Here is a 26,506-nt window from a genome sequence, read left to right on the forward strand (position 1 = left end):
TCAGGAGTGGCCAGGGGTGTGTATATATGGGGAGGGAGATACTCTTAACCTCACCATGTTCTGGGTTCTTCCAATGTAAAGATGTCAAGAAGTACAGAAAGGACATAGCCTTTGTATCAACGTCATTCACTCCAAAGCAGCAGAATGAAAAATTCAGAGGGTGATTCCAGAGACCCAGTGAAGCACTCAGTACTCTTCCATCCCCACCCTCTCCTCCATGCTCTCATCATTAAGGGGAAGGTAAACTGACTGCTATGGAGGCCCTCTGGGATGCCAGATCTCTGTATTTTTTAAAGTCCATTCCTGATAAACTATTAATGGTTTATGACTAATCCAGATTGTCACACATGTCAGACTCAGAGTCATGTTCACTCACAAGGACATCACCCTCATCACCACCACTATCTTCATGACTTCGTATTTATTGAGCGCTCATAATGTTCCAGCCCCCAACTCTAATGACTGCATAATTCCTCCTGCCCATCCCCATATCTTTGGAAAAAGCTTCATAATCACATCTGGTTCTAAAGACACATAATGTAGGGACAAACTTTGTGGGGACCTTGGAGTGTTTGGTCTTTGGCCAGTCTGTCCCTGGCACAACTAAAGAAATATATATATTTATATATATCTATATATATTAAATCTTTGCTCATGTCTGTACAATATTGATCTCTGCTGATTGCTTAAAATAGAACCTGATTCTCTCTACTACATCTTCTCCAAAGCCAAACAGCCCTGAAACAAAAGGAGGCCCAACTTCACAGATTGGCCAAGAATCCCCTAGAGCATTTTAAGTAGCTGCTCTGAAATTTGCGCAGCAATCTAATACCTACTTTTCCCTAGAGCTATTGTCCAGAGAAAAAGGACAAGGGCAGTGGGTACACTTGGGGGTGATATTCAACCACCCAGAAACACAGTCTAAAGATTAGTGGCCATGGTAGATGTTTGGGAAGGAGACTCTATTTTCCAGACATTTCAGATGGCCATCCTGGGTCCACCTGAGGAGTGCTAACAAAGACAAGAGACCCCCAAACTGCACAGATGGTCTAAGGATACCTTGAGAAGTAGTGAATATTTTCCCAGAAAATGAAGGCCCTGGAGTTCCCTCTTTTGCATTTGCTGTGCCTTCTGCTCAATGGTGTCTCTTCAGCAGGTAAGAGGCATTTCCTTTCAACAATGTGGGATTTCCTTCAGTGCTTAAAGTAGGTTGGGTAATGATAGATCAGCCCACCCCAAGGAAATCCTATTCAAGTCCAACAGCTAGGCGAAGAGCTAATGGCTACTTTGAATGCAAAGTTGGCTCCTCCACAAGCACAACTTTGAGACAGATATGCCTCATGCTAAGAGGACTGCTTCCTCAGACACCGCTGGTGAGAGCCATGGCCTCCTGCTGGCCAGTGAGTTAGCCATCAGAAAAGGCTGCTGGCTCAAATGGCTGGTATAGTGTGACACCACTAATGGGAAAGTGATTAATTACCTGTTGCTGGTGAGTGCTGATCATGGGCTTGAGATTGGCTCTGAGGGTTCGGATCAGTAGATGGACAATGGGCTAGAGGAACACCCTCCCCAGACAGCTGGTCAAGCACCTCGGGGATCACCCAGGACTGTTGACTAACCTCTTCAGGGACCTCCTGGGCCTGCAGATCAACCTCCCCAGGGAACTCATGGGATGGTTTATCAAGGATGTCCTGAGACAACAGACTGATGACAGAAGTCTCCTGGGCCAGCCTGCTAACCTCCACAGAGAACTCCTGGCATGACTGGTTAAACTCCTTGGGGATTTCCTGGGCTGGCCTGTCAACTTCCACAAGGATTTCCTGGACCAGGCCCCCAGCTTCTGTAGGGAACCCATGGACCATACTGCCAAGCTCTGCAGGGAACTCCTGGCATAGCTGGCTGACCCCCTCAGGGTTCTCCCAGCAAGGCTGGCAAACTTCCTCAGGGACTTTCTGGCACAGCTGGTTGGCCTTATGGCATGGCTGGCATGTCTGGTTAACATTGTTATGGTCCTCCTGGCATGGCTGAATGATGTCATAGATCTCCTGGCATGGCTGGCTGGCTTCCTCAGCAACCACCTGGCATGGCTGGTTGGTCTCCACATGGACCTCCTGTAGGGACTGGTTTGGATCACAAAGCTCTCGCTCCCCTTCTGTGGGGAGCTCTTGTGCTCCATTCCCAGGAACAAGCAGCCCAAGGCCTTGATAGTCTTCAGTCACATGTGAATTCAGGGAGGGCTGATCACTAAAGGTAAAGTGGGAGTTGGCATCCACTGTAGTAGGAGAGGAAGGACCAGCACTGGACACTGTGCTGGAAGGGCCACTACTGTCTGTAAAACAAAATTAGGAGACCAAGTCAGACAAGCTAGAAGAATAGACTCCATTTTACACGTGTAGTTCAGATGCTGTACTGCTAATGTCTTGGGGAAAGAGGGTCTGAATTCTGTTTTTGTTGACCTCTAGAAGGGGACCAACCCAATTTCCCCTTTGTAATCCTATCTATTGATGGTATTGTAGCAATATTTTAAAGCACTATGATATCATTGTGATAGATTTTGGAAACAAAGACTACAATATATTTTCATCAAAGAACTTGGAAAAAATGGCAAGCCTGAGCCTGGAAAGGCTCAGTCACTGAGTTTAACACACGTTGGTTATCTTTCTTTTGTAAAGAATCAGAGGAGGCAGACTATGGGCAGAAAAAAAAGAGAAACATGGATGCTGGGCATTTGGCACAGTGGTTAAGATGCCACATGGGATGTCCACATCCCATATTGGAGCCTGGGTTCAAGTTCTGGCTCCTCTTCTGATTCCAGCTTCCTGCTAATGCACATGCTGGAAAGCAGCCAATGATGGCTCAAGTAGTTGGGTCCCTGCCACCTACACGGGGGACCCAAACTGAGTTCCTTGCTTCCACCTGGCCCAGCCTGGCTGTTATAGGTATTTAGAAAGTGAATTAGCAAATGGAAGATTTCTGTCTCTTTGCATTTCAAATAAAAATAAAACAATAAAACATAAATAAAATTCTTTTTAAAAAGAGGAACATTGTTTTAGACTAATTGGCTTAAAAAGATACAGAGCCTATTTCTGGTCAGATAGGTTGACTCCAGTGAAACTGTGTGTACATCACTAATTCTGAATCAAAGGTATACTAGATGGAAAAAGATGTAAGCTGAGGGACCGGCATTGTGGTACAGTAGATTAAGCTACCACCTACAATGCTAGGCATTCTTATGGGTGAAAGTTCAAGCCCTGGCGGCTCCACTTCTTATCCAGTTCCCTGTTAGTACATCTGAGAAAGCAGAAGATGGTCAAGTCCTTGAGCTCCTGCCACCAATGTAGGAGACCTGTATGAAGTTCCAAGCCCCTGGCTTCTGCCTGGCCCAGCCCTGGCCATTGTGACCATTTGAGAAATGAACTACAGATTGAAGACTGACTCTCTCTCTCTCTCTCAACTCTGCCTTTCAAATAAATGTTTAAAAAAAAAAAAAAAGATGTAAGCTGAGCTTTACACAAATATACAGGTTGCCTGAATATCCAGCAAGTGGTCTGATTCAGAAAAATCAAAAGTTCAGACAGAAACAGAGTGGGAAGGAAAAGATTTCCCAGGGCACAGAACACATAAACACTCCAGGACAGGAGTAAAGGGACAATGTCAAGGTAAAAAGAGGATAATATGGAAATTCCTGATGTCCAGGAGGAAAGTTACTTCCTCACATAAGGTGCCAGAAGGGCAAAATTCTACAACTGTTAACCCCTATCTGAAAACATCTTCACTTCATCCTATCCAAGTACAGTCATGAGAGGCACGCTTGCTTTCAGTTACTCCCCAGAGGCAGGATGATAAGGAAAGGACATTCCCTCACTGGTGCCTTTGGCTCATATCCCCACCTCCAATTACCACTGCTATCCTTCCCTCCCTACAATCACCCTAATAACTCCTGTGGCTCCATGGTTCACACTGTTACCAACCAAAATTCTTTGCTGATGGGTTAGAGATAATACCGAAGAGAGGAGAGCCAACAACTGAGAACAGATAACTTGAGAGAAGGGATATGTAGAAATAAATATCAGAGTCCAGTCTCCTGCCACCAGCATTTCCAAATACCTACATTGCCTCCCACTCATCTTCACTGGAGAGACCAAAGAGGGTCTGAGGAGGGTGACTTCTCTGTCCTGATTTGGTCGAAAGGGTCCTCAGGGGCAATGTCTTTGAGGAGCTTCTCCAAGGGGCTGCAGAGAGTGTGCAGGACGCAGGCGAAGAGAATGCTGACAGATCCTCCCGCATCTTGGAAACAACTGATGAGACAGCTGCCTTGAAGGGACATTTCTGGTCCTTCAACCCTCATTTTCTTTTCCTTTACATGACAGGTTCCTCATCTACGAATTCCTCCACACCTCTTGGCCTTAACCTAGGCAGTTTCTGAAGGGTTACTTACACCAAGGGGGCTTCTCAGAGCGCTGCCGGAGCTGCAGGGGAGGTGAATGAAGAGTACGGGGTGGCAAAAATGGGCCATCTGAGGCCTGGTTGCTGTGCATAGAGTCAAACAGGGCTGGATAGGGCAAGGGAGAGAGGGAAGAAAAAAAGGCACATGAGGAAAGAATCCAAGAGTCAAAGGTTCTCAACATAAGTCAAAGCCAACTTATTCTTCCTCTGGTCGACAAGTAGTACTTCCTAGACACCCTTGAGCCAAATCATTTGATTTTTTTAAACTTTAGATTATGACTATTTCAAACTTTTAAATTTTTTAAAAAAATATTTATTTATTTGAAGGACAGAGTCAGAGAGAGAGAAAGAGAGCGAGCGAGATCCTCCATCCACTGGTTCACTCCCCAAATGGCCATAATGGCCAGACCAGGCTGATCCAAAGCCAGGAGCCAGGAGCTTCCTCTGGGTCCTCCATATGGGTGCAGGAGCCCAAGGACCTGGGCCATCCTCCATTGCCTTCCCATGCCACCAGCAGGGAGCTGGATCAGAAGTGGAACAAGGGGATTCAAACCAGCATATATATGGGATGCCAGCACCGCAGGTGGTAGTTCTACCCACTATGCCGTGGTGCTGGCCACCTCAAACCTATTTTTTTAAAAATTAGTTGACAGGCCGGCGCCGTGGCTCACTAGGCTAATCCTCCGCCTTGCGGCACCGGCACACCAGGTTCTAGTCCCGGTCGGGGCACCAATCCTGTCCCGGTCGCCCCTCTTCCAGGCCAGCTCTCTGCTGTGGCCAGGGAGTGCAGTGGAGGATGGCCCAAGTGCTTGGGCCCTGCACCCCGTGGGAGACCAGGAGAAGTACCTGGCTCCTGCCATCGGATCAGCGCGGTGCGCCGGCCGCAGCGCACTACCGCGGCGGCCATTGGAGGGTGAACCAACGGCAAAAGGAAGACCTTTCTCTCTGTCTCTCCCTCTCACTGTCCACTCTGCCTGTCAAAAAAAAAAAAAAAATTAGTTGACAGACAAGTGCAATCAATACCCATATACTTATTTCCTAGATCTAATATGTTAACGTTTTGCCATATTTATTTTTTCATGCTGAAGTTCTTTAAAATAAATATTATAAAACATTTCACCTCTAAATACTTTTATACACATCTCTAAAACAGAAGAAAATTTTCCTACATTGTCACACACCATTAATATGCTCAATAAAATTAAAAATCATTCCCTAATATCATCTGACATCCAGCCCATATTCAAATTTCCCAGTTATTTCCAAAACCTTTTACAGCAGGATCTCAACATGAACCATGCACTGCATTTGGTTGTCTCTAAAACCTCATTTAATCTAGAATAATGCTTCCCTTATTTTTGAAAAGAACAGGCCCATTGTCTTGCACAGTATCATGTCCCATATTCTAGACTTGTCTGTCTCCCACAAAACCATTTAACTTATTTCACTGTTGTGTATTTCCTAAAAACTGGAAGATGGGACTAAAAGTCCTACTCGGATGATTCATGTTAAGTAATTTTATTAATACATCAAGAGCTGGTGTTGAGTATTTTATATTGCATCATATTGGAGGAGTACAGTATCCCACTATAAGTAAGGCTAAGTTTACAAACTAGGTTAAAGTGATGCCCACAGGATCTCACCACTGTAGTTTCTCCCTTGTGATTGGGGTATTCTGTATTCCCTAACAATATTTCAGCTACGTTGCTAGGATCCATCACCAATCCTTATTTAATTAATCCTTAATTAATTTATTAGGAATGTCAAATAGTGATTTTCTAATTCTATCAATCCTACCTTTATTTAAATGGCACATTTTCTTTTTCTTTCTTTATAAAGATTTGTTTTTATTTGTTTGAAAGTCAGAATTGCCAGTGCCATGATGCAGTAGGTTAATCCTCGGCCTGTGGTGCCGGCATCCCATATGGGTGCCGGTTCTAGTGCCTGCTGCTCCTCTTCCAATCCAGCTCTCTGCTGTGGCCTGGGAAGGCAATGAAAGATGGCCCAAGTGCTTGGGTCCTTGCACTCATGTGGGAGGCCCGAAAAGAGGCACCTGGCTCCTGGCTTCAGATTGGCGCAGCTCCAGCTGTTGCGGTCATTTGGGGAGTAAACCAATGGAAGGAAGACCTTTCTCTGTCTCTCCCTCTCACTGTCTGTAAATCTACCTCTCAAATAAATAAATACAATATTAAAAAAAAAAAAAGTTACAGAGAAAGAGGGAGAGACAGAGAGATCTTCCATTCACTAGTTTACTCTGCAAATGGCTGCAACTGCCAGGACTGCCAGGCTGAAGCCAGGAGCCCAGAGCTTCTTCCAGGTCTCCCACATGTAAGCAGGGGTCCAAGCACTTGGGTACTTTGTTTTTGTTTTCTTTTCTGTGAGATCCATTATGGGCTTGTGAATTTTTATATATTCAGTTGTACCTTAATCAATTATAATAACTATTCTTTTTAAAGTTCAAATTGTCCCAGTTCTGGTCAAAGGAGACCCTTCACAGTCAATTGCTTCCTTGCTTCCCATTATAACCTGCAGGCATCACCTTGTACTTTCCTCACCCAAGTCCATGCACTTTTTTTTTTGACAGGCAGAGTGGACAGTGAGAGAGAGACAGAGAAAAAGGTCTTCTTTTTTCCACTGGTTCACCCCCCCAAGTGGCCTCTATGGTGTCACCCGGCGCACTGCACTGATCCAAAGCCAGGAGCCAGGTGCTTCCTCCTGGTCTCCCATGCAGGTGCAGGGCCCAAGGACCCAGGACATCCTCCACTGCACTCCTGGGCCATAGCAGAGAGCTGAACTGGAAGCGGAGCAACCGGGACAGAATCTGGCGCCCCGACTGGGACTAGAACCCGGGGTGCCGGCACCGCAGGCGGAGAATTAGCCTAGTGAGCCACAGCACCAGCCCAAGTCCATGCACTTTCAACAAAAGTGGTTTTTGGTGAGGTGAAAAAAAAATCTTGCCAGAAATTCCAGAAAATGAATCCATGTATCTATGACCAATTAATCTTTGACAAAGGAGCTAAAAGTAATCTCTGGAGAAAGGACAGTCTCTTTCACAAATGGTGCTGGGAAAATTAGATTTCTGCATGCAGAGTATGAAACAAGGATTTCAACTGGCATTTTTCAAAGGATGAAATTCAAGTAGCCAACAGACACATGAAAACATGCTCAGGATCACTAGCCATCAGGGTAGTGCAAATAAAAAGTACAATGAGGTTTCACCTCACCCAGTTAGGATGGCTTTCAGGTAGAAATAAAAAAATTACAAGTGTAGGGGAAAAGGGACCCTAATACAGTGTCAGTGGGAATGTAAACTAGTACAGCCATTGTGGAAGACAGCATGGAGATTCCTCAGAAATCTGAAAACAGATCTACCAAATGACTCAACCATCACTCCTAGGAATTCACCCAAATGAAATCAGCATATGAAAGAGTTATCTGGACCCCTGTGTTTGCTGCAGCTCAATTCACAATAGCTAAGATTTGGAAATAACCCAGATGTCCATTGGCTGATGACTAGACAAAGAAAATATGGTATATATACTCTATGGAGTACTGCTCAACCATAAAGAGGAATGAAATCCTGTCTTTTGCAACAAAATGGATACAACTGGAAACCACTATGCTTAGTGAAATAAGCCAGTTCCCAAAAGACAAACATATGTTTTTCCTGTAATGTATGAGTGAAAGTGACATTTTGAGGTTTGATAATTGTTTATAGCCCTAGTCTCAACTATTGAGGAACAGTGTTTTTTTCTTTTTTACTATTTGTTGAATTCTTTACTTAGTGGAACGTTAAGCTTATAGTTGTAAAATAAACTGAAAGTACTTCATTGTAAAAATTAAAAGAAAAAATAAGAAAGTAAGGAGAGTGTGTGGGCTGGAGGGAGGTTAGGGTAGGAAGTATCAGGATGCTCCCAAATCTGTATATATGAAATACATGGAATTTGCTCACCTTACATAAATAAAAAAATTTAAATATCTTTCACATCCCAATGATTTGTAGTCCTTCAGTCACAATACATAAACAGATATATATCTGTGGTATGATATATTCATGTGGTAGAAGGTTAATAGAGGAAAAATTTTAAATAGGCTGCTGGGATAGGAAGTGATTTTTTTTTTTAATCATAAAGAAAAGTAGAGAGACTGAAATTTCAGGGAGGAGTTAGGGAGAAAACTGCAGAGGAAATTCCACAAAATTAGAGGGACCCTGGCCAGCACTGAGGCTCACTAGGCTAATCATCTGCCTGTGGCACCAGCACCCCGGGTTCTAGTCCCGGTTGGGGCACCAGTTCTGTCCCGATTGCTCCTCTTCCAGTCCAGCTTTCTGCTGTGGCCTGGGAAGGCAGTGGAGGATGGCCCAAGTGTTTGGGCCCTGCACCTGCATGGGAGACCAGGAGAAGCACCTGGCTCCTGGCTTCGGATCAGTGCAGCACACTGGGTGTAGCGGCCATTTGTGGGGTGAACCAACGGAAGGAAGACATTTCTCTCTGTCTCTCTAACTCTGCCAGTCAAAAAAATAAAATAAAATAAAAATAAAAATAAATTAAAAAATAAAATTAGAGGAACCCTGTGGATCTATGTAGATGGTGTGGACATGCACAACTCATGACCCCAGCAGCTGAGAGCCTCTGCACCAGCTTTGGAGAGTGAGGTGAGACCAGACTGCAGCAGCCCAAGCCACTGGCGATAAAGTTGCAGGAAGAACCTGGCATGAGTCCAGCTTGGAGCCCAGTGGGGAACAGTGCACCTGCCATCCTAGAGGGGAAAAAAACTGGGAGAGGCACATTTTTCTCTCCCCCACCATCCGGCACCAGCATCCAGTAACTGAGACAGGGCAGGCGCCATTTTGGACATATGTAATAGCTGAGCCAGCTTGTGTCCACGTGCCCAGGGACCAGCTGAGAGGAGATGCCTGAGTCCGGCTGGGAGAACTGACAGGAGGCTGGGGACTTGTGACTGGGAGTCTTGTGTACTGGGATGGACTGTGAAATCATTGTGGCTGTGTGGGAGGCTGCGGGGTGTGGCTTGGTCTCTGAATAGTCACTATGGGTGGCTCCACAAGCTTAGGGCTCCTTAATTGCCTGGTGAGAATCACTGCTGCAAGATCCATGCTCACACTGAGGACTACACAGATCCTTTGTTTGGTTCTTTTGGCAGTGCAGATGAATATTGCACCCACTGAGGCTAGCGCCTGGGCAGGCATTGGTCTCCTTGGAAGAGGAGGTGAGCATGAGACTACCTCAGCAGGGCTGATAAAACCATCCTCTCTGATTAAAGAGAGAGAGAGAGAGAGAGAGAGAGATTGATTGATTTACCACGCCCAACTATGGTATCTATCACCCTGAACACTACCCTCACCCTGGAGCACTGAACAGAGCTTCCTGGCAACACCAGCACATGAATCTGCGTATTCACTCAAAGAGCAGACAATCCACTAAGCCAAAGAGGCATAGTCCAAAGATAAAAGCAATCACATAGAAAAAAAAAATCAACAAGGTTCTACACAAATGCCTAAAAATAAATACAGAAATTCAAGAAACAATAAGGAAAATAACATGATGCCCCCAAAAGAACACAACACTTGAACTAGAATGTGAAGATGAAGAGATTAAAGAAATGCTAGAAATGGAATTCAATAAATTGTAGGATTACTTAGAAATAATCAGAAGCAAATCCACAAATTAAAGAAATCCATACACGACATGAATGAAAAATTTTCCTGTGAAACTGAGATTTTAAAGAGAAATTTTAAAGGGAAATAAAATGAAATACTGGAAATCAAGAATTCAATAGATTGGGGCTGGCACTGCGGCATAACAAGTAAAGCCATTGCCTGTAGTGCCAGCATCCAATATGGGCGCCAGTTCGAGTCCCAGCTACTCTACTTTTTTTTTTTTTTGACAGGCAGAGTGGACAGTGAGAGAGAGAGAGAGACAGAGAGAAAGGTCTTCCTTTGCCGTTGGTTCACCCTCTAATGGCCGCTGCGGTAGCACGCTGCGGCCGGCGCACCGCGCTGTTCCGATGGCAGGAGCCAGGTGCTTCTCCTGGTCTCCCATGGGGTGCAGAGCCCAAACACTTGGGCCATCCTCCACTGCACTCCCTGGCCACAGCAGAGAGCTGGCCTGGAAGAGGGGCAACCGGGACAGGATCGGTGCCCCGACCGGGACTAGAACCTGGTGTGCCGGCGCCGCAAGGCGGAGGATTAGCCTGTTGAGCCACGGCGCCGGCCCCAGCTACTCTACTTCTGATCCAGCTCTCTCGGCTTGGGAAAGCAGTAGAAGATGGCCCAAGTTCTAGGCCCCCTGAGCCCCCATGGGAGACCTGGAAGAAGCTTCTGGTTCTGGATCAGCACAGCTCTGGCCGTTGCAGCCATCTGGGGAGTTAACCAGAGGATGGAAGATCTCTTTCTCTCTCTTTTTTTAAAGATGTATTTATTTATTTGAAAGTTAGAGTTACACGGGGAGGAGGGGGGAGAGAAGAGGTCTTCCATTCAATGGTTCACTCCCCAGTTAGCTGCAATGGCCGGAGCTATGCTGATCCGAAGCCAGGGAGCTTCTTCCAGGTCTCCCAGCTGGGTATAGGGGCCCAAGGATTTGGGCCATTCTCCATTGCTTTCCCAGGCCATAGCAGAGAGCTGGATTGGAAGTGGGGCAGCCAGGTCTCGAACCAGCGCCCATATGGGATGCCAGCGCTTCATGCCAGGGTATTAATCCGCTGCGCCACAAGGCTGGCCCCAGGAAGATCTCTCTCTCTGCCTCTCTATAACTCTGCCTTGCAAATAAATAAAGAAACCTTAAAAAATTTCAATAGCTGCCTCAGTGAGGCAGAAGAAAGAATATCTGAGTTAGAAGCCAAATCTGTGGAAATGTTAGTCAGACTAAAAAAAAAAAAAAAACCTGAAAAACAGTGTCAGATATTTATGGGATACTATCAAACAACCCAACATACAGGTTTTAGGAGTTTCTGCAGGTGTGGAAAGAGAGAATAGATTAGAAGGCCTTTTTAGTGAAATAATTAAGGAAAACTTCCCTAATTTGGAGAAAGAAAGGGATATCCAAGTACAAGAAGAACACAGAACTCCTAATAGACATGACCAGAGAAAATCTTCACCACAACACATTATAGTCAAACTCTTCAAGGTAAAAGTTTAAACAAAAGATTCTAAACTGTGCATGAGAGAAATGCCAAATTACTTTCAATGGATCTCCACTTAGACTCACAGTTGACTTCTCATCAGAAACCCTACAGGCTAGGAGAGAATGGTGAGATATACTCGAAGTCTTAAGAGGAAAAAAAAACAGTCAACCCAGAATACTCTACCCTGCAAAGTTCTCATTTGTGAATGAAGGTGAAATAAAGATCTTTCATAACAAACAGAAATTGAAAGAATTTGTCAGGGCTGGCATTGTGGCGTAGCAAGTAAAGCCGTCGCCTGCAGTGCCGGCATCCCATATGGGCACTGGTTCTAGTCCCAGCTGCTCCACTTCCTATCCAGCTCTCTGCTGTGGCCTGCACCGGCACACCGGGTTCTAGTCCCGGTCGGGGCACCGATCCTGTCCCGGTTGCCCCTCTTCCAGGCCAGCTCTCTGCTGTGGCTAGGGAGTGCAGTGGAGGATGGCCCAAGTGCTTGGGCCCTGCACCCCATGGGAGACCAGGATAAGCACCTGTCTCCTGCCATCGGAACGGCACGGTGCGCCGGCCGCAGCGCGCTACCGCGGCGGCCATTGGAGGGTGAACCAACGGCAAAAGGAAGACCTTTCTGTCTCTCTCTCACTGTCCACTCTGTCAAAAAAAAAAAAAAAAAAAAAAAAAAGAAGACGGCCCACACCCTTGGGCCCCTGCACCCACGTGGGAGACCCGGAAGAAGCTCCTGGCTCCTGGCTTCGAATCGGTGCAGCTCTGGCCATTGCAGTCAATTGGAGAGTGAGCCAGTGGACAGAAGACCTCTTTCTCTCTCTGCCTCTCCTTCTCTGTGTAACTCTTACTTTCAAGTAAAATAAATAAATCTTTAAAAAAAAAATTCGTCAACACTCGTCCAGCCTTACAAAAGATGCTTAAGGATGTGCTATACACAGAAACACAAAAACATGGTCATCACTATGAAAGAAGATGAAGGCAGAAAAATCTCCCAGTAAAAGTACAAAGGAAATCCAAAGTAAACAATGGGAATATTTATGGAAAAATTGCAAGGCCAAGTTGTTACTTATCAATAGTCACCTTGAATGTAAATGGCCTCAACTCTCCAGTTAAAAAATACAGACTGGATGAATGAATTAAAAAACAAGACCCATCTATTTGCTGTCTACAACAAACACATCTTACCAACAAAGAAACACGCAGAATGAAAGTGAAAACATAGAGAAAGATATTCCATGCTAACAGAAACTAAAAAAGAGCTGGTATAGCCATCCTAATATCAGACAAAATAGATTTTAACCCAAAAACTGTTAAAAGAGACAAAGAAGGGCACTATGTAATGATTAAGGGATCATTTAAATGGGAAGATGTAATTATAATAAATGTTTATGCTTTCAATTACAGGGCACCTGGTTATTTAAAAGAACTTTTAACAGATCTAAAGAGAGGCATAGATTCCAACACAATAGTAATGGGGGACTTCAATACACCACTTTCAGTAGAGGAAAGATCAACCAGACAGAACATCATCAAGGAAACAACAGAATTAATTGACTATTGACCAAATTAAACTAATGGATATCTACAGAACTTTTCATCCTTCAGTTGCAGAATTCACATTCTTCTCACCAGCATATAGAACTTTCTCTAAGATAGACCACATGCTAGGCCATAGAGCAAGTCTCAGTAACTTAAAAAAAAAAGACAAAAAAAAACCCCAAAAAAACCCTGAAATCATACCATGCATCTTTTCTGACCACAATGGAATAAAACTGGAAGTCAACAACTCAAGAATCTCTATAGCATATGCAAACACTGAATGAAGTTGACAACACAACATATCAAAACTTTTGGAATACAGCAAAAGCAGTGTTAAGAGGAAAGTTATTAGCAATTGGTGCCTACATCTAGAAATTGGAAAGGCACCAAATAAATGAGCTATCAATGCATCTCAAAGACCTAGGAAAAACAACAGCAAACCAAACCCAAAACTAAGAAGAGAAAGAAATAATTAGAGAAGAAATAAAAGTGAAACAAACAAACAAAAAAATACAAGAGATGAGCTGGTTTTTTCTTCTGTATGCAGAAGAGCTGGTTTTTTGAAAAAATAAAAATTGACACACCATTGGCCCAACTAACCAAAAAAAAAAAAAAAAAAGGAGAATACCCAAATCAGTAAAATTATAAAGATGAAAAAGGAAAGGTAACAACAGATAACACAGAAATAAAAAGAATCATTAGAAATTACTACAAAGAGTTGTATACCAACAAATCAGGAAACCTAGAAGAAATGGACAGATTCCTGGACACATGAAACCTATCTAAACTAAGCAATGAAGATACAGAAAACCTAAACAAACCAATATCTAAGACAGGAATTGAATCAGTAATAAAGACCCTCCCAACAAAGAAAAGTCCAAGATGGGACTGATTCACTGCTGAATTCTACCAGACATTTAAAGAACAACTAACTCCAATTCTTCTCAAACTATTCAAAACAAATGAAAGAAAGGGAATTCTCTCCAATTCCATGAAGCCAGCATCACCTTAATTCCTAAACCTGAAAAAGATAAAACAGAAAATTACAGACCAATTTCCCTGATGTTCAAACACAGATGCAAAGATCCTCAACAAAATATCAGCTAATTGAATCAAATAACATAGCAGAAAAATAATTCACCCGGATCAAGTGAGATTTATCCCTGGTATGCAAGGATGGTTCAACATTCCCAAATCAACCAATGTGATACATCACATTAACAAACTGAAAAACAAAAACCATATGGTTATCTCAATAGATGCAGAGAAAGCATTTGATGAAATACAATATCCTTTCATGGGTAAAAACTTTAAGCAAACTGGGTATAGAAAGAACATTCGTCAATACAATCAAAGCAATTTATGACAAAACCATGGCTAGCATCCTATTTAATGGAGAAAAACTGGAAGCAATCCCCCTAAGATCCAGAACAGACAATGATGCCCACTCTCACTATTGCTATACAATATAGTCCTAGAAGTTTTAGCCAGAGCCATTAGGCAAGAAAAAGAAATCAAAGGGATAAAAATTGGGGGAAAAAAAGTCAAACTATCCCTATTTGCAGATGTAAGATTCTATGTACAGGGGATCCAAACAACTTCATTATGAGGTTATTGGAACTCATAAAAGAGTTTGGAAAAGTGGCAGGATATAAAATCAACACACAAAAATCAATAGCCTTTGTATACCACACAATGTCATAGCTGAGAAAGACTTCTAAGATCAAGCCCATTCACAATAGCTATTAAAAATTTCAAATACCTTGAATAAATATAACCAAGAGTGTCAAAGACCTCTATGATGAGAATTACAAAACATTAAAGAAAGAAATAGAAAAAGACACACATAAAAAAGGAAAAATCTTCCATGTTCATGGATTAGAAGAATAAATATCATCAAAATGTCCACAATACCAAAAGCAATTTACGGATTCAATGCAATACCAATCAAAGTAACAAGGATATTTTCAGATACAGAAAAAATGATGCTGAAATATATGCAAATACAGGAGACCCCAAACAGCTAAAATTTTATACAACAAAAACAAAGCTAGAGGCATCACAATACCAGATTTTAAGACATATTATAGGGCAGTTATAATCAAAACAGCCTGGTACTGGCACAAAAACACATGCATAGACCAATGGAACAGAATACAAACTCCAGAAATCAACCCATGCAGCTACAACCAACTTGGACAATGGAGCTAAAATCAATCCCTGGAGCAAGGACTGACTCTTCAACAAATGGTGCTGGGAAAACTGGATCTCTGCACACAGAAGTATGAAGCAAAACCTCTAACTCACACCTTACACAAAAATCCATTCAAAATGGACCAAAGACCTAATTCTTTTTTTTTTTTTAAAGATTTACTTATTTATTCAAAAGTCAGAGTTACACAGAGAGAGGAGAGGCAGAGAGAGAGAGAGAGAGAGCTTCCATTCCACTGGTTCACTCCCCAAATGATCGCAACGGCCAGAGCTGGGCTGATCCGAAGCCAGGAATCAGGAGCTTCTTCCAGGTCTGCCACGTGGATGCAGGGGCCCAAGGACTTGGGCCGTCTTCTACTGCTTTCCCAGGTCATAGCAGAGAGCTGGATTGGAAGTAGAGCAGCCGAGTCTGAAACCAGCGCCGATATGGGATGCTGGCGCATCAGGCCAGGGCATTAACCCACTGTGCCACAGCGCTGGCCCTGACCAAAGACCTAATTCTATGAATCAGTACTATCAAATGATTAGAAAATATGGGGGAAGCCCTGTAAGACGTTGGCATAGGCAAAGAGTTATTGGAAAAGACCCTAGAGGCACAGGCAATCAAAGCCAAATGGACAAATGGGATTACATCAAATTGAGAAGCTTCTGCCCTGCAAAAGAAACACTCAGCAAAGTGAAGAGGCAAGTGACAAAATAGGAGAAATTATTTACAAAACAGACAACTGATAAAGGATTAATATTCAGAATATATAAAGAGCTCAAGAAATTAACAACAAAACAAACAACTCAGTTAAGAAATGGGCAAACAACATAAACAGGCATTTTTCTTTTTTCTTTTTTTATAAATTATTTATTTATTTTGACAGGTAGAGTTGACAGAGAGAGAGACAGAGAGAAAGGTCTTCCTTCCGTTGGTTCACCCCCAAAATGGTCACTACAGCTGGCGCACTGCGCCAATCCAAAGCCAGGAGCCAGGTGTCTTCTCCTAGTCTCCCATGCAGGTGCAGGGCTCAAGCACCTGGGCCATCCTCCACTGCCTTCCCAGACCACAGCAGAGAGCTGGAATGGAAGAGGGGCAACTGGGACAGAACTGGTGCCCCAACCGGGACTAGAACCTGGAGTGCCAGCGCCGCAGGCGGAGGATTAGCCTAGTGAGTCGCGGCGCTGCTATGAACAGGCATTTTTCAAAAGAGGAAATCCAAATGGCCAACAGACACATGAAAAAAATGCTCAGGATCACCAGCCATCAGGGAAATGCAAATCAAAATCACAATGAGGGGCCAGCGCTGTGGCGCAGTATGTTAATCCTCCACTGGCATCGCCAGCATCCCATATGGGTGCTGGTTCTAGACGCAGCTGCTCCACTTCCCATCCAGCTCTCTGCTGTGGCCTGGGAAAGCAGTGGAAGATGGTCCAAGCACTTGGGACCCTGCACCAGTGTGGGAGACTCAAAAGAAGCTCCTGGCTCCTGGCTTCGGATTGGCTCAGCTCCAGCCATTGAGGCCATTGGGGAGTGAATCAGCAGATGGAAGATCTTTCTCTCTCTTCTTCTTCTCACTGTCTGTAATTCTACCTCTCAAATAAATAAATAAAATATTAAAAAAAAAAATGAGGTTTCACCTGACCCTTGTTAGAATGGTTTCCATATAGAAATCAACAAACAACAAATGCTGCAAGGAAGTGGGGAAAAAGGCACCCTAATTCACTGTTGGCGGGAATGTAAACTGGTACACCCACTGTGGAAGACAGTATGGAGAAACATCAGAAATCTGAATACAGACCTACCATATGACTCAGCCATCCCAATCCTGGGAATTAACCCAAGGGAAATGAAATAGCACATGAAAGAGTTACCTGTACTCCCATGCTTATCACAGCACAATTCACAATAGCTAAGATATTCAATCAACCCAAATGTCTGTCAAATGAAGACTGGATAAAAAAATTATGTGATACGTATACCATGGTATACTACACAGTGATAAAAATAAATCCTGTCATTTGCAACAAAATCAATGTAACTGGAAAACATTATACTTAGTGAAGTAAGCCAATCCCAAAAGGACAAATACCGTATGTTCTCCCTGATCTGTGGTAACTAATAGCGCACCTAAAAGGTAATCTATAGAAGTGAAATTGACACTTTGAGATGTGATGACTTTGAACAGCCCTTGTTTCAATTGCTGAAGAACAGTTGTTTGTTTGTTTGTTTTTTTTTCATATTATTTGTTGAACTCTTAGAACAGAGTTAATCTTATGTGTATAAAGTTAACTGAAAACAGTAAAAAATAAGAATTGGAACAGGAAATGGAGAGAAAGAAGGGTAGGAGTGTGAATGGGAGGTCTGGTAGGGTGGGAAGAAGCACTATGTTCCTCAAGTTGTATTTATGAAATGCATGAAGTTTGTATATCTTATTAAACGGTTTCTGGGTTTAAAAAAATTTGCTCTAGATTCAAAATCAGTCCTTTTCCCATAGTAGAGAATCATATGTAGGGACCAAAATATATGCATTAAAGAACTCATTGCAACTATTTCTAATGAATGGTGTTAAAAAAAGCACTTAAAAAGAGAGAGAGAAAAAGAGTAAGCACTTAATGGGCCAGCATTGTGGCATAATAGGTAAAGCCACTGCCTGAGATGCCAGCATCCCATATGGGCACCAGTTCAAGTCCAGCTGCCTTACTTCCGATCCAACTCCCTGCTAATGTGCCTGGGAAAGCAGCAGAGGATGGCCCAAGTCCTTGGGCCGTGGCACCCATGTGGGAGACCCAGAAGAAGCTCCTGGCTCCTGGCTTCAGATTGGCTCTGCTCTGGCTGATGCAACCATTTGGGGAGTGAACCAGTGGATGGAAGACCTCTCTGTCTCTGCCTCTCTCTGTAACTCTATTTTTCAAATAAATAAAAAATAAATGTTAAAAAAAAAAGGGGGGGCCTATGCCATGGTGCAGCGACTTAATGCCCTGGCCTGAAGTGTCGGCAACCCATATGGGCACCAGTTCAAAACCGGCTGCTCCTCTTCCAATCCAGCTCCCTGCTGTGGCCTGGGAAAGCAGCAGGAGATGGCCCAAGTCCTTGGGCCCCTGCACCTGCAAAGGAGACCCAAAAGAAGCTCCTGGCTCCTGGCTTCAGATCGGCACAGCTCTGGCCATTACAGCCAACTGGGGAGTGAACCACTGAATGGAAGACTTCTCTCTCTGCCTCTCCATTCTCTGTAACTCTGATTTTCAAATAAATAAATATTTTTTAAAAAAGAAAAAACTTTAAAAACTAAATTCATACTAATATTTTCAATTCTAATTCAACCTTACATCATTTAAAAGTCTGTTGAATTTATACTTGCATCTATCTTCCTTTGAAAATCCTAGTTCCTAATAGAAACATAATTCTTTTGTATTAATCTATAATATGTACATATGTTACACATAATCAGTATCACTCTAGTTCATATCACTAACAATTAAACTATCAAATGATAATTACTTTATAGTTCTTTTTATCTTACCACAGGATTTTTTTAAACATTAATTTTTCTCATACTTTTTTATCTTGTTCCTAGCATTTTGTTTTATGCTTCTGTCATTTTTTGCTTTCTTTTGATCTTCCTTTCCTTCTTTTTTTTTTCCTTTTTAGATTTTGCAGAAATGATCTTGTTGTCTTCATTTCCCTGGAAGTGCTTGTTTGAGTCCTGGCTGCTTCATTTCCAATTCAGCTCCCTGCTAATGGCCTGGGAAAGCAGTGGAAGATGACTCAAGTGCTTGGGCCCCTGCACCTGCGTGGGAGACCCAGAAGTTGTTCTTGGTTCCTGGCTTTTATCTGGTCCAGCCCCAGCTTGTTGCGGCCATTTAGGGAGTGAACCAGCAGATGGAAGATCTTCTGTTTCTCTCCCTTTCTCTCTGTAACTCTGCCTTTCAAGAAACAAATCTTTAAGGAAGGAAGGAAGGAAAAGAAAGGAAAAAAAATGTAATTCCTTCATGCCCTGCAATCCCATTCCCTATTGTTACCTCTAGAGGTAACCACTTTTACTAGTTTCTAGATTATACTTTTAGCATTTCTTTTTATAAATACATGTACATTTTTCCCCTTATTTCTTCTCCTTACTTAAAAAATAGGCAACCTACTGTTAACACTATTCTGCACCTTCTTTTTTCACTTAACATATCCTGGAAGTTGCTTCATATCAGATACAATTTTTTCATTAGTTTTAATAAATCAGTAGTATTTAGCTGAGTGGATACTCCACAACTTTTCTCACTTACTCTTCTTTTTTTTTTTCCTTTAAGATTTGTTTTTTACTTGAGAGGCAGAGAAAGGGAGAGAGAGAGGGGTCAGTCTTCCATCTGCTGGTTCACTCCCTAAATGGTTGCAACAAGCCAGGAACCAGGAGCTTCTTCTCGGTTTCCCATGCAGGTATAGGGGCTCAAGGACTTGGGGCATCTTCTACTGCTTTCCCAGGCCATCAACCTGGAGCTGTATTGGAAGCGGAGCAGCCAGGACTCAAACAGGCACCCATATGGGATGGCAGCGCTACAGGTAGAGGCTCAGCCCACTACGCCACAGCATTGGCCCCTCTTACTCTTATTTAGAATGACTCTTGGGCAGCCACTATAAATAATGGCAGAATGAATGAATTTATATAAATAAGATATCAACTTTGTGTAGCAATGGCTTCACAATAGATTTTTAAAAGTAGATTATTGCATCAGAGGTCAACTATATCTACATATCTGTGAGATATTAAAAATTTTACAACCACAGAGGCTGTACTATTTTGCATTCTCATCAACAATATATGTATGGGATTTACTGTCCCATTAGACTTGCCAAGAGAGTGTGTTGTCAATAAACTTGTAGTATTTCTTTCAATCTGACAGATGAGAAATAATATTTCAAGGTAGTTTTAATTAGTGTGGCTCCTATGATCAAGGTTGAGCACAATTTCATATGTACAATGGCCATCTGTATTTCTCTGTATACTTTTCTAAAACCAAGGTTTTAAAACCATTTTTGAAAATCATGATAATAAAAAGCTCCTTGAATTTTAGGATAATTAATCTTTTATATATATATATGATATAAATTGCAATAAATGTCTTTGCTTATGCTATTTGCTACTAGATTTTTAAAAAGTTTACATGACTTAAATTTATCAACTTTCACATTGCTTCTCTGAGTCAGAATTAGGCTTTCCTTACTTACTGATGATAAAAGAATTTACCACCACTATATATGTCCTATTTGGTACTGCTTAATTTTTGTTATTGAGGTGAAACCCTAATATAAAGTTAACCATTTATATATATAATTCTGTGACATTTAGTATATCTACAATGTTGTGGAACCACCACCTCTTTCTAGTTCCACAACATTTTTTTCTCCCCAAAAGAAAATCCCATATCCATTAAAAAGTCACTCTCCATTCATCCTATCTCCAACCTCTGGAAATTACCAATCTACCACCTTCTCTAAGGATTTACTGGTTTTGGATATTTCATATAAACAGGATTATGCAATATATGACTTCTTGTGTTTGGTTTCTCTTCAGCAAAGATGTTTTTAAGGTTCATCCATGTTGTTACATGGATCAGGTACTTTATTCCTTTATAGAGCTCAGTAGCATCCCATTGTTCAGAGATAGATTTTGTTTGCCCATGCATGGACATTTCAGTCGTTTTTATTGTAACAAGTACTGACATGAGCATCTGTGTATAAGTATTAGTTTCAGTACTTTTTTTTTTTTTTTTGGTATATACCAAAAAAATGGTAGAATGGCTGGGTCACATGGTAATTCTATGGTTAACTTTTTGGGAGCTGCTATGCTGCTTTCCACAGTGGTAATACCATTTTACAGTTCCTCTAGCAATGTAGAAGACTTCCAGTTTGTCCACATTCTTTTTATTTTTTTTTCATAGCCATTCTGGTGGATGTGAAGTGATATCTCATTGTTGTTCGGATCTGCATATCCCCAATGACCAGTGAGAGAGAGCATGTTTTCACACACTCATGAAATTTGTATATTTTCTATATCTTCTTTGGAAAAATAACCCAAGTCCTCTATTTTTATTTGCTTTTAAAATGTTTGTTTTCATCTACTCAAAAGGCAGAGAGAGAGAGAGAGAGAGAGAGAGATTGATCTTCCATGCACTGATTCACCCCCTAAAAGTCTTTAAAACCCAGGGCAGGGACAAGACACAGCCAGGAACCCAAAACTCCATATTGACCTCCCATGTGGGTGACAGAGGACCAAGCACTTGGGCAACACCTGCTGCCTCCGAAGAGGCTTTTGCCTATTTTAAACTGGGTTTTTCCTTTATTTTTGTTTTTAATCAAATTTATTTTATATATTTGAATGGCAGAGTGTCAGAGAAAGGGAGAAACAGAGAGAGGGGAAAGATGTGCCATCTGCTGGCTCACTCCCTGCACTGCCACAATGAACAGGACTGGGCCAGTTCAAACCAGGGACCTAGAACTCTACCTGGGTCTCCCACATGGGTGGCAGGGACCCCAGGACTTGGGTCATCTTTTGTTGCTTTCCCATTTCCCAGGCACATTAGCAGGGAGCTGGATCACAAGTGAAACAGTCAGGACTCAAACCAGTGCCTCAATATGGGTTCCTGGCATTGCAGGCCATGGCTTAACCTGCTGCACCTCAGCTTTGGCCCCTAGGTTGTTTCTTTTTGTTGACTTGTCACATTTTGGACTCTGGTCATCTATATGATTTGCAAATATCTTATCCCTTCCTGTAAGTTGTCTTTTCACTTTTTCCTTTTTAAAAGATTTGCATATTTATTTGTTTGATTATCTGAAATGCAGAGTGACAGAGACAGAAGAAGGAAAATAGATCTTCCGGTCGCTGGTTCACTCCCCAGTGCCCGCATCAGCCAAGGCTGAATCAGGTTGAAACCAGGAGCCAGTAACTCCATCTGGTCTCCTAAGTGGGTTGCAGAAACCCAACTACTTGAGATATCTACTGCCTTCCCAGGTAGTTTAGCAGGAAGCCGGATCAGGAGCAGAGTAGTCAGGATTCAAACCCAGCATTCTGATATGGGATATAAGAGTCTTAACTGGCACAATGCCCATTCTGTCTTTTCACTTTTTGATAACGTTATTTAATTTTTTTTTTTTTAATTTTTGACAGGCAGAGTGGACAGTGAGAGAGAGAGAGAAAGGTCTTCCTTTGCTGTTGGTTCACCCTCCAATGGCTGCCGCGGCCGGCACACTGCGCTGATCCGAAGCCAGGAGCCAGGTGCTTCTCCTGGTCTCCCATGCAGGTGCAGGGCCCAAGAACTCGGGCCACCCTCCACTGCACTCCCAGGCCACAGCAGAGAGCTGGCCTGGGAGAGGGGCAACCGGGACAGAATCTGGCGCCCCAACTGGGACTAGAACCCGGGGTGCTGGTGCTGCAGGCAGAGGATTAGCCTATTGAGCCACGGTGCTGGCCTCAAATAAATCTTTTATTCCCATTATGCACATGCTGGATCAGAAGTGGAGCTGCTGGGACTTGAACCGGTGCTCACATGGGATGCAAGTGCCATAGGCAGTAGCTTAACCAACTGTGCCACAACAACAGGCCCTATTTCTGGATTCTTTTTTATTTTTCAAAGATTTATTTATTTGAAAGGCAGAGTTACAGAGAGGCAGAGGCGGGAAAGGGGGGGGGAGAGAGAGGGAGGGAGAGAGGGAGGGAGGGAGGGGTTTTCCATCCACTGGTTCACGCCCCAGATGGCCACTTCTGGAGCTGTGCCGATCTGAAACCAGGAGACAGGAGCTTCTTGTGGCTCTCTCACATGGGTGCAGGGGCCCAAGGACTTGGGCCATCTTCTACTGGTTTCTCAGGCCATAGTAGAGAGTTGGATTGGAAGTGGAGCAGCCGGTACTCGAACAGGTGCCCATATAGGATGCTGACACTGCAGGCAGCGGCTTTATTTGCTAAGCCACAGCACTGGCCCCTTTCTGGATCCTTGATTTAATACTGTTATCTATATGTTTATCCTCTGGCAGCCCTACCCTACTTTGAATACTACAGCTTTGTAGTACATTTTCAAATTGGGAAGTGTGAACTTTTTAAAATATGGGAATGTATTCATTTCTCCTTCATTTTTGGACAGTTTAGCAACCATAAAATTTTTATTTGACAGTTTGTTAATGACAGCATTATAAATGTGTCATCCTGCTGCCTCTGGTCTCCATGATTTCTGACGAGAAACTTGCTGTTATCTTGTAAGTGACAAGTTGCTTCTCTCTTGCAGATTTCAGGATTTTCTCTTTGTCTTTTGACAATTTGTGGATCTCTTCACATTTATCTTTATTAGAGCTGGCTGAGCTATTTGGACATCTAGATTCACATCTTTTATCCTATTTAGGATGTTTTTAGTCATTATTTCTTCAAATATATTTTTTGCCTTCTTCTCTTCTTGTTCTGGAATTTCATTAAACACATTGTTATGCTTGAAGGTGTCCCACAAGTGTCTTTGGCTCTGTTCATCTTTTAATTTTTTTAAAAGATTTACTTATTTGAAACACAGAGTTAGAGAGAGAGATCTTTCATCTGCTGGTTCATTCCCCAAATGGCTGCGGCAGGGCCAAGCTGAAGTCGGAGGACTGAACTCCATCTGGGTCTCCCATGCAGGTGGCAGGGGTCCAAGCACTTGGGTCATCTTTCTCTGCTTATCCAGACGTTAGCAGGGAACCAGACTGGAAGGGGAGCAGCCTGAGCTTGAAGTGGCACCCATGTGGGATGCAGTGTCAGAGGCAGTGGTTTAATGTGTTCAGCCACAATGCAAGCCTTATGTTCATTTTTTTCTCATTCTTTATTCTTTCTGCTCTTTAGCCTAGATATTTTCAATTGACTTATCTTCAAGTTTGCTGATCCTTCTGTCTATGAAAACCCTGAGTGAATTTTTCATTTTAGTTACTTTACTCCCAATTATTCTCCTGATGTCCTTTAGTTTTTTGTCCATCATTTCTTCTAGTTCGTTGAGCATATTTAAGATAGTTGATTTGAATTCCTTGCTTAGGGATGGATGTTTAGCACAGTGGTGAAGTTGCTGCTTGAAATACCCACATCCTATATTGGAGTGTCTGGGTTCGAGTCCCCACTTCACTCCCCATTCTAAGTTCCTGCTGATGTACACCCCAGGAGGCAGCAAGTCATAGTTCAAATAGTTGGGTCCCAGCCATCCATGTGGGAGATCCAAACTGAGTCCCTGTCTCCTGGTTTTGGCGTGGTCCAGCCCTGCCTACTGCAAGATTTTGAGAAGTGAACCAGAAGATGAGAGATTCCTTGCTGTATCTCTGACTTTCAAAGAAAGAAAATAATTAATTTAAAAGTAAAATGTTTGTAGAGGCCGGCACTGTGTCACAGCAGGTAAACACCCTGAAGCCCCAGCATCCCATATGGGCGCCAGTTTGAGACTCAGCTGCTCCACTTTAAATCCAGCTCTCTGCTATAGTTGGGAAAGCAGTAGAAGATGGCCCAAATCCTTGGGCCCCTGCACCAACGTGGGAGACCCGGAAGCAGCTCTTGGCTCCTGGCTCCAGATAGGCACAGCTTCAGCCGTTGCGGCCAATTGGGGAGTGAATCATTGGATGGAAAACCTCTCCCCTCTCCCTCTCTATGTAATTCTGACTTTCAAATAAATAAATAAATCTTTTAAAAATAAAATGTTTAGTAAATTTAATGTCTATGCTTCCTCAGGAACAATTTCTGTTCATTTCTACTGTGACTAGGTCATTTTTCTTCAGTTTTTTGGGTTTTTTTCTATGCTTTATACATTTTTTACTGAAAATGGACATTTTAAATTATTTTGCTGTATTAACTTTGAAAGCCAAATTATTCTCTAGGTTTCATTATTATTATTTGTTATGGGCTCTGCCTAGCTGCTTGTTTATGACTTTTATAAGCTGTTTTTGTAAAGTCTGTATTCTTTGCCTTGTGTGGTTTCTGAAGTCTCTGTTCCTTTAGCTTGCATTCAGCTAGTATTTTGACAGATTTTCATGAATGCCAGCAACCAAAAAAGGAAAAGCAAAGCCTAAGTGGAGGTGAAGGAAAGCTGTCTAGTGTATGTGGACCGGTTCTATGCCAAGGAACTTCTTTCACACTTAACCAGATCACTTACAACTCTCCCTTAACCCTCGCTTCCTGCTCAAGCTGAATCTAGAGTTCAGCCAGAAGTCTTTTCTGTACACGCGTTCTGTGCAGGCATGTATATGGGTTTCTAAGTTTCCAAGTCTATGTGGGTGTTTCTGAATTCCTTAATTTTCCAAAGAAATTCTCCCCTCAGGTTTTCTTCCCAGAGTTTAAGTATGGCTGTCATTTGCTTCAGTTACACTTATTTTCCTCAGGGCACAGCAGGAATTGAGCTTTTGAGGAAGGACTTCTGCATACCCACTTTTCTGCCCTGAATAAGTTCCAAGTTAGGCAAAACAAAGATAAGCACCTATGTAAGTCCTTTATGTAGCCCACAGATAGGTTAGAACAAACACATTTTAGAACAAGGTCTGCTTTGCTCCTTCTGAAACCAGAGACCAAGATCCCATACTAAGAACATGGTTCACATCTTCAAGACCACCATCAATGGGGTTAGCACTGTGGTGCAGCAAAGTAAGTAACTGCCTGGGGAGCCAGCATCCTGCATCAGAGTGCACATTTGAGTCCCAGCTACCCCACTTCCAATTCAGCTTCCCACAGTATGCTTGGGAAAGCAGCAGAGGATGGCCCAAGTGTTCAGGCCCCTGCCACCCCTGGGGAAGACCCAGAAGGAGTTCCTCGCTCCTGGTTTCAACCTGGCCCAGAACTGGCTGTTGTAGCTATTTGGAGAATGAACCATTATATGGAAGATACTTCTCTCTCATGCACTGTCTTTCAAATGAATAGATAAATCTTTAAAAAAAAAAAAAGTCCACTACCAAGCTGGGGTAGAGGAGGGGAAAGGACAACTAAAAATGCTATAAAAGTTCCCCATCATTTCCAGGTTACTTCTCTTGACAAAGTTGATCCTGACAGTTTTTGTTGGTGTTCTGGTGTTTATGTGGAGCAACAAGCCTTTGGAGTGACCTACCCACATGGCTTGATTTTTTTACTTTAAAGAATTCTTTTATTTATTTAAAGGAGTTACAGAGAGAGGTAGAGCCAGAGAGAGAGAGGGGTCTTCTATTCCGTGGATCCAC

At 42.7% G+C, this 26,506-nt stretch overlaps 1 protein-coding gene across 17 annotated transcripts in view; it reads right to left on the minus strand.

Moving 5' to 3' along the window:
- Positions 1-257: 257 nt before the first annotated feature.
- PPIP5K1 (diphosphoinositol pentakisphosphate kinase 1) overlaps positions 258-26,506 on the minus strand; it is a 57,114-nt gene continuing 30,865 nt past the window's right edge. For 9 of the 17 annotated variants that reach the window (XM_062205778.1, XM_062205784.1, XM_062205781.1 and 6 more), the window contains 2 exons: positions 4,439-4,552; positions 259-2,329 (listed from right to left, as the gene is read on the minus strand). In XM_062205778.1, the coding sequence (XP_062061762.1) occupies positions 1,473-2,329; positions 4,439-4,552 (971 nt within the window). In that variant the 3' untranslated portion in view covers positions 259-1,472. Of the gene's footprint in view, positions 2,330-4,111; positions 4,299-4,438; positions 4,553-18,893; positions 19,262-26,506 lie in introns of those variants that run through there. The other 8 variants (XM_062205779.1, XM_062205794.1, XM_062205791.1 and 5 more) reach the window with 6 other exon arrangements.

This window comes from Lepus europaeus, chromosome 11, assembly GCF_033115175.1.
Source record: "Lepus europaeus isolate LE1 chromosome 11, mLepTim1.pri, whole genome shotgun sequence".
Taxonomy (NCBI): Eukaryota; Metazoa; Chordata; class Mammalia; order Lagomorpha; family Leporidae; genus Lepus; species Lepus europaeus.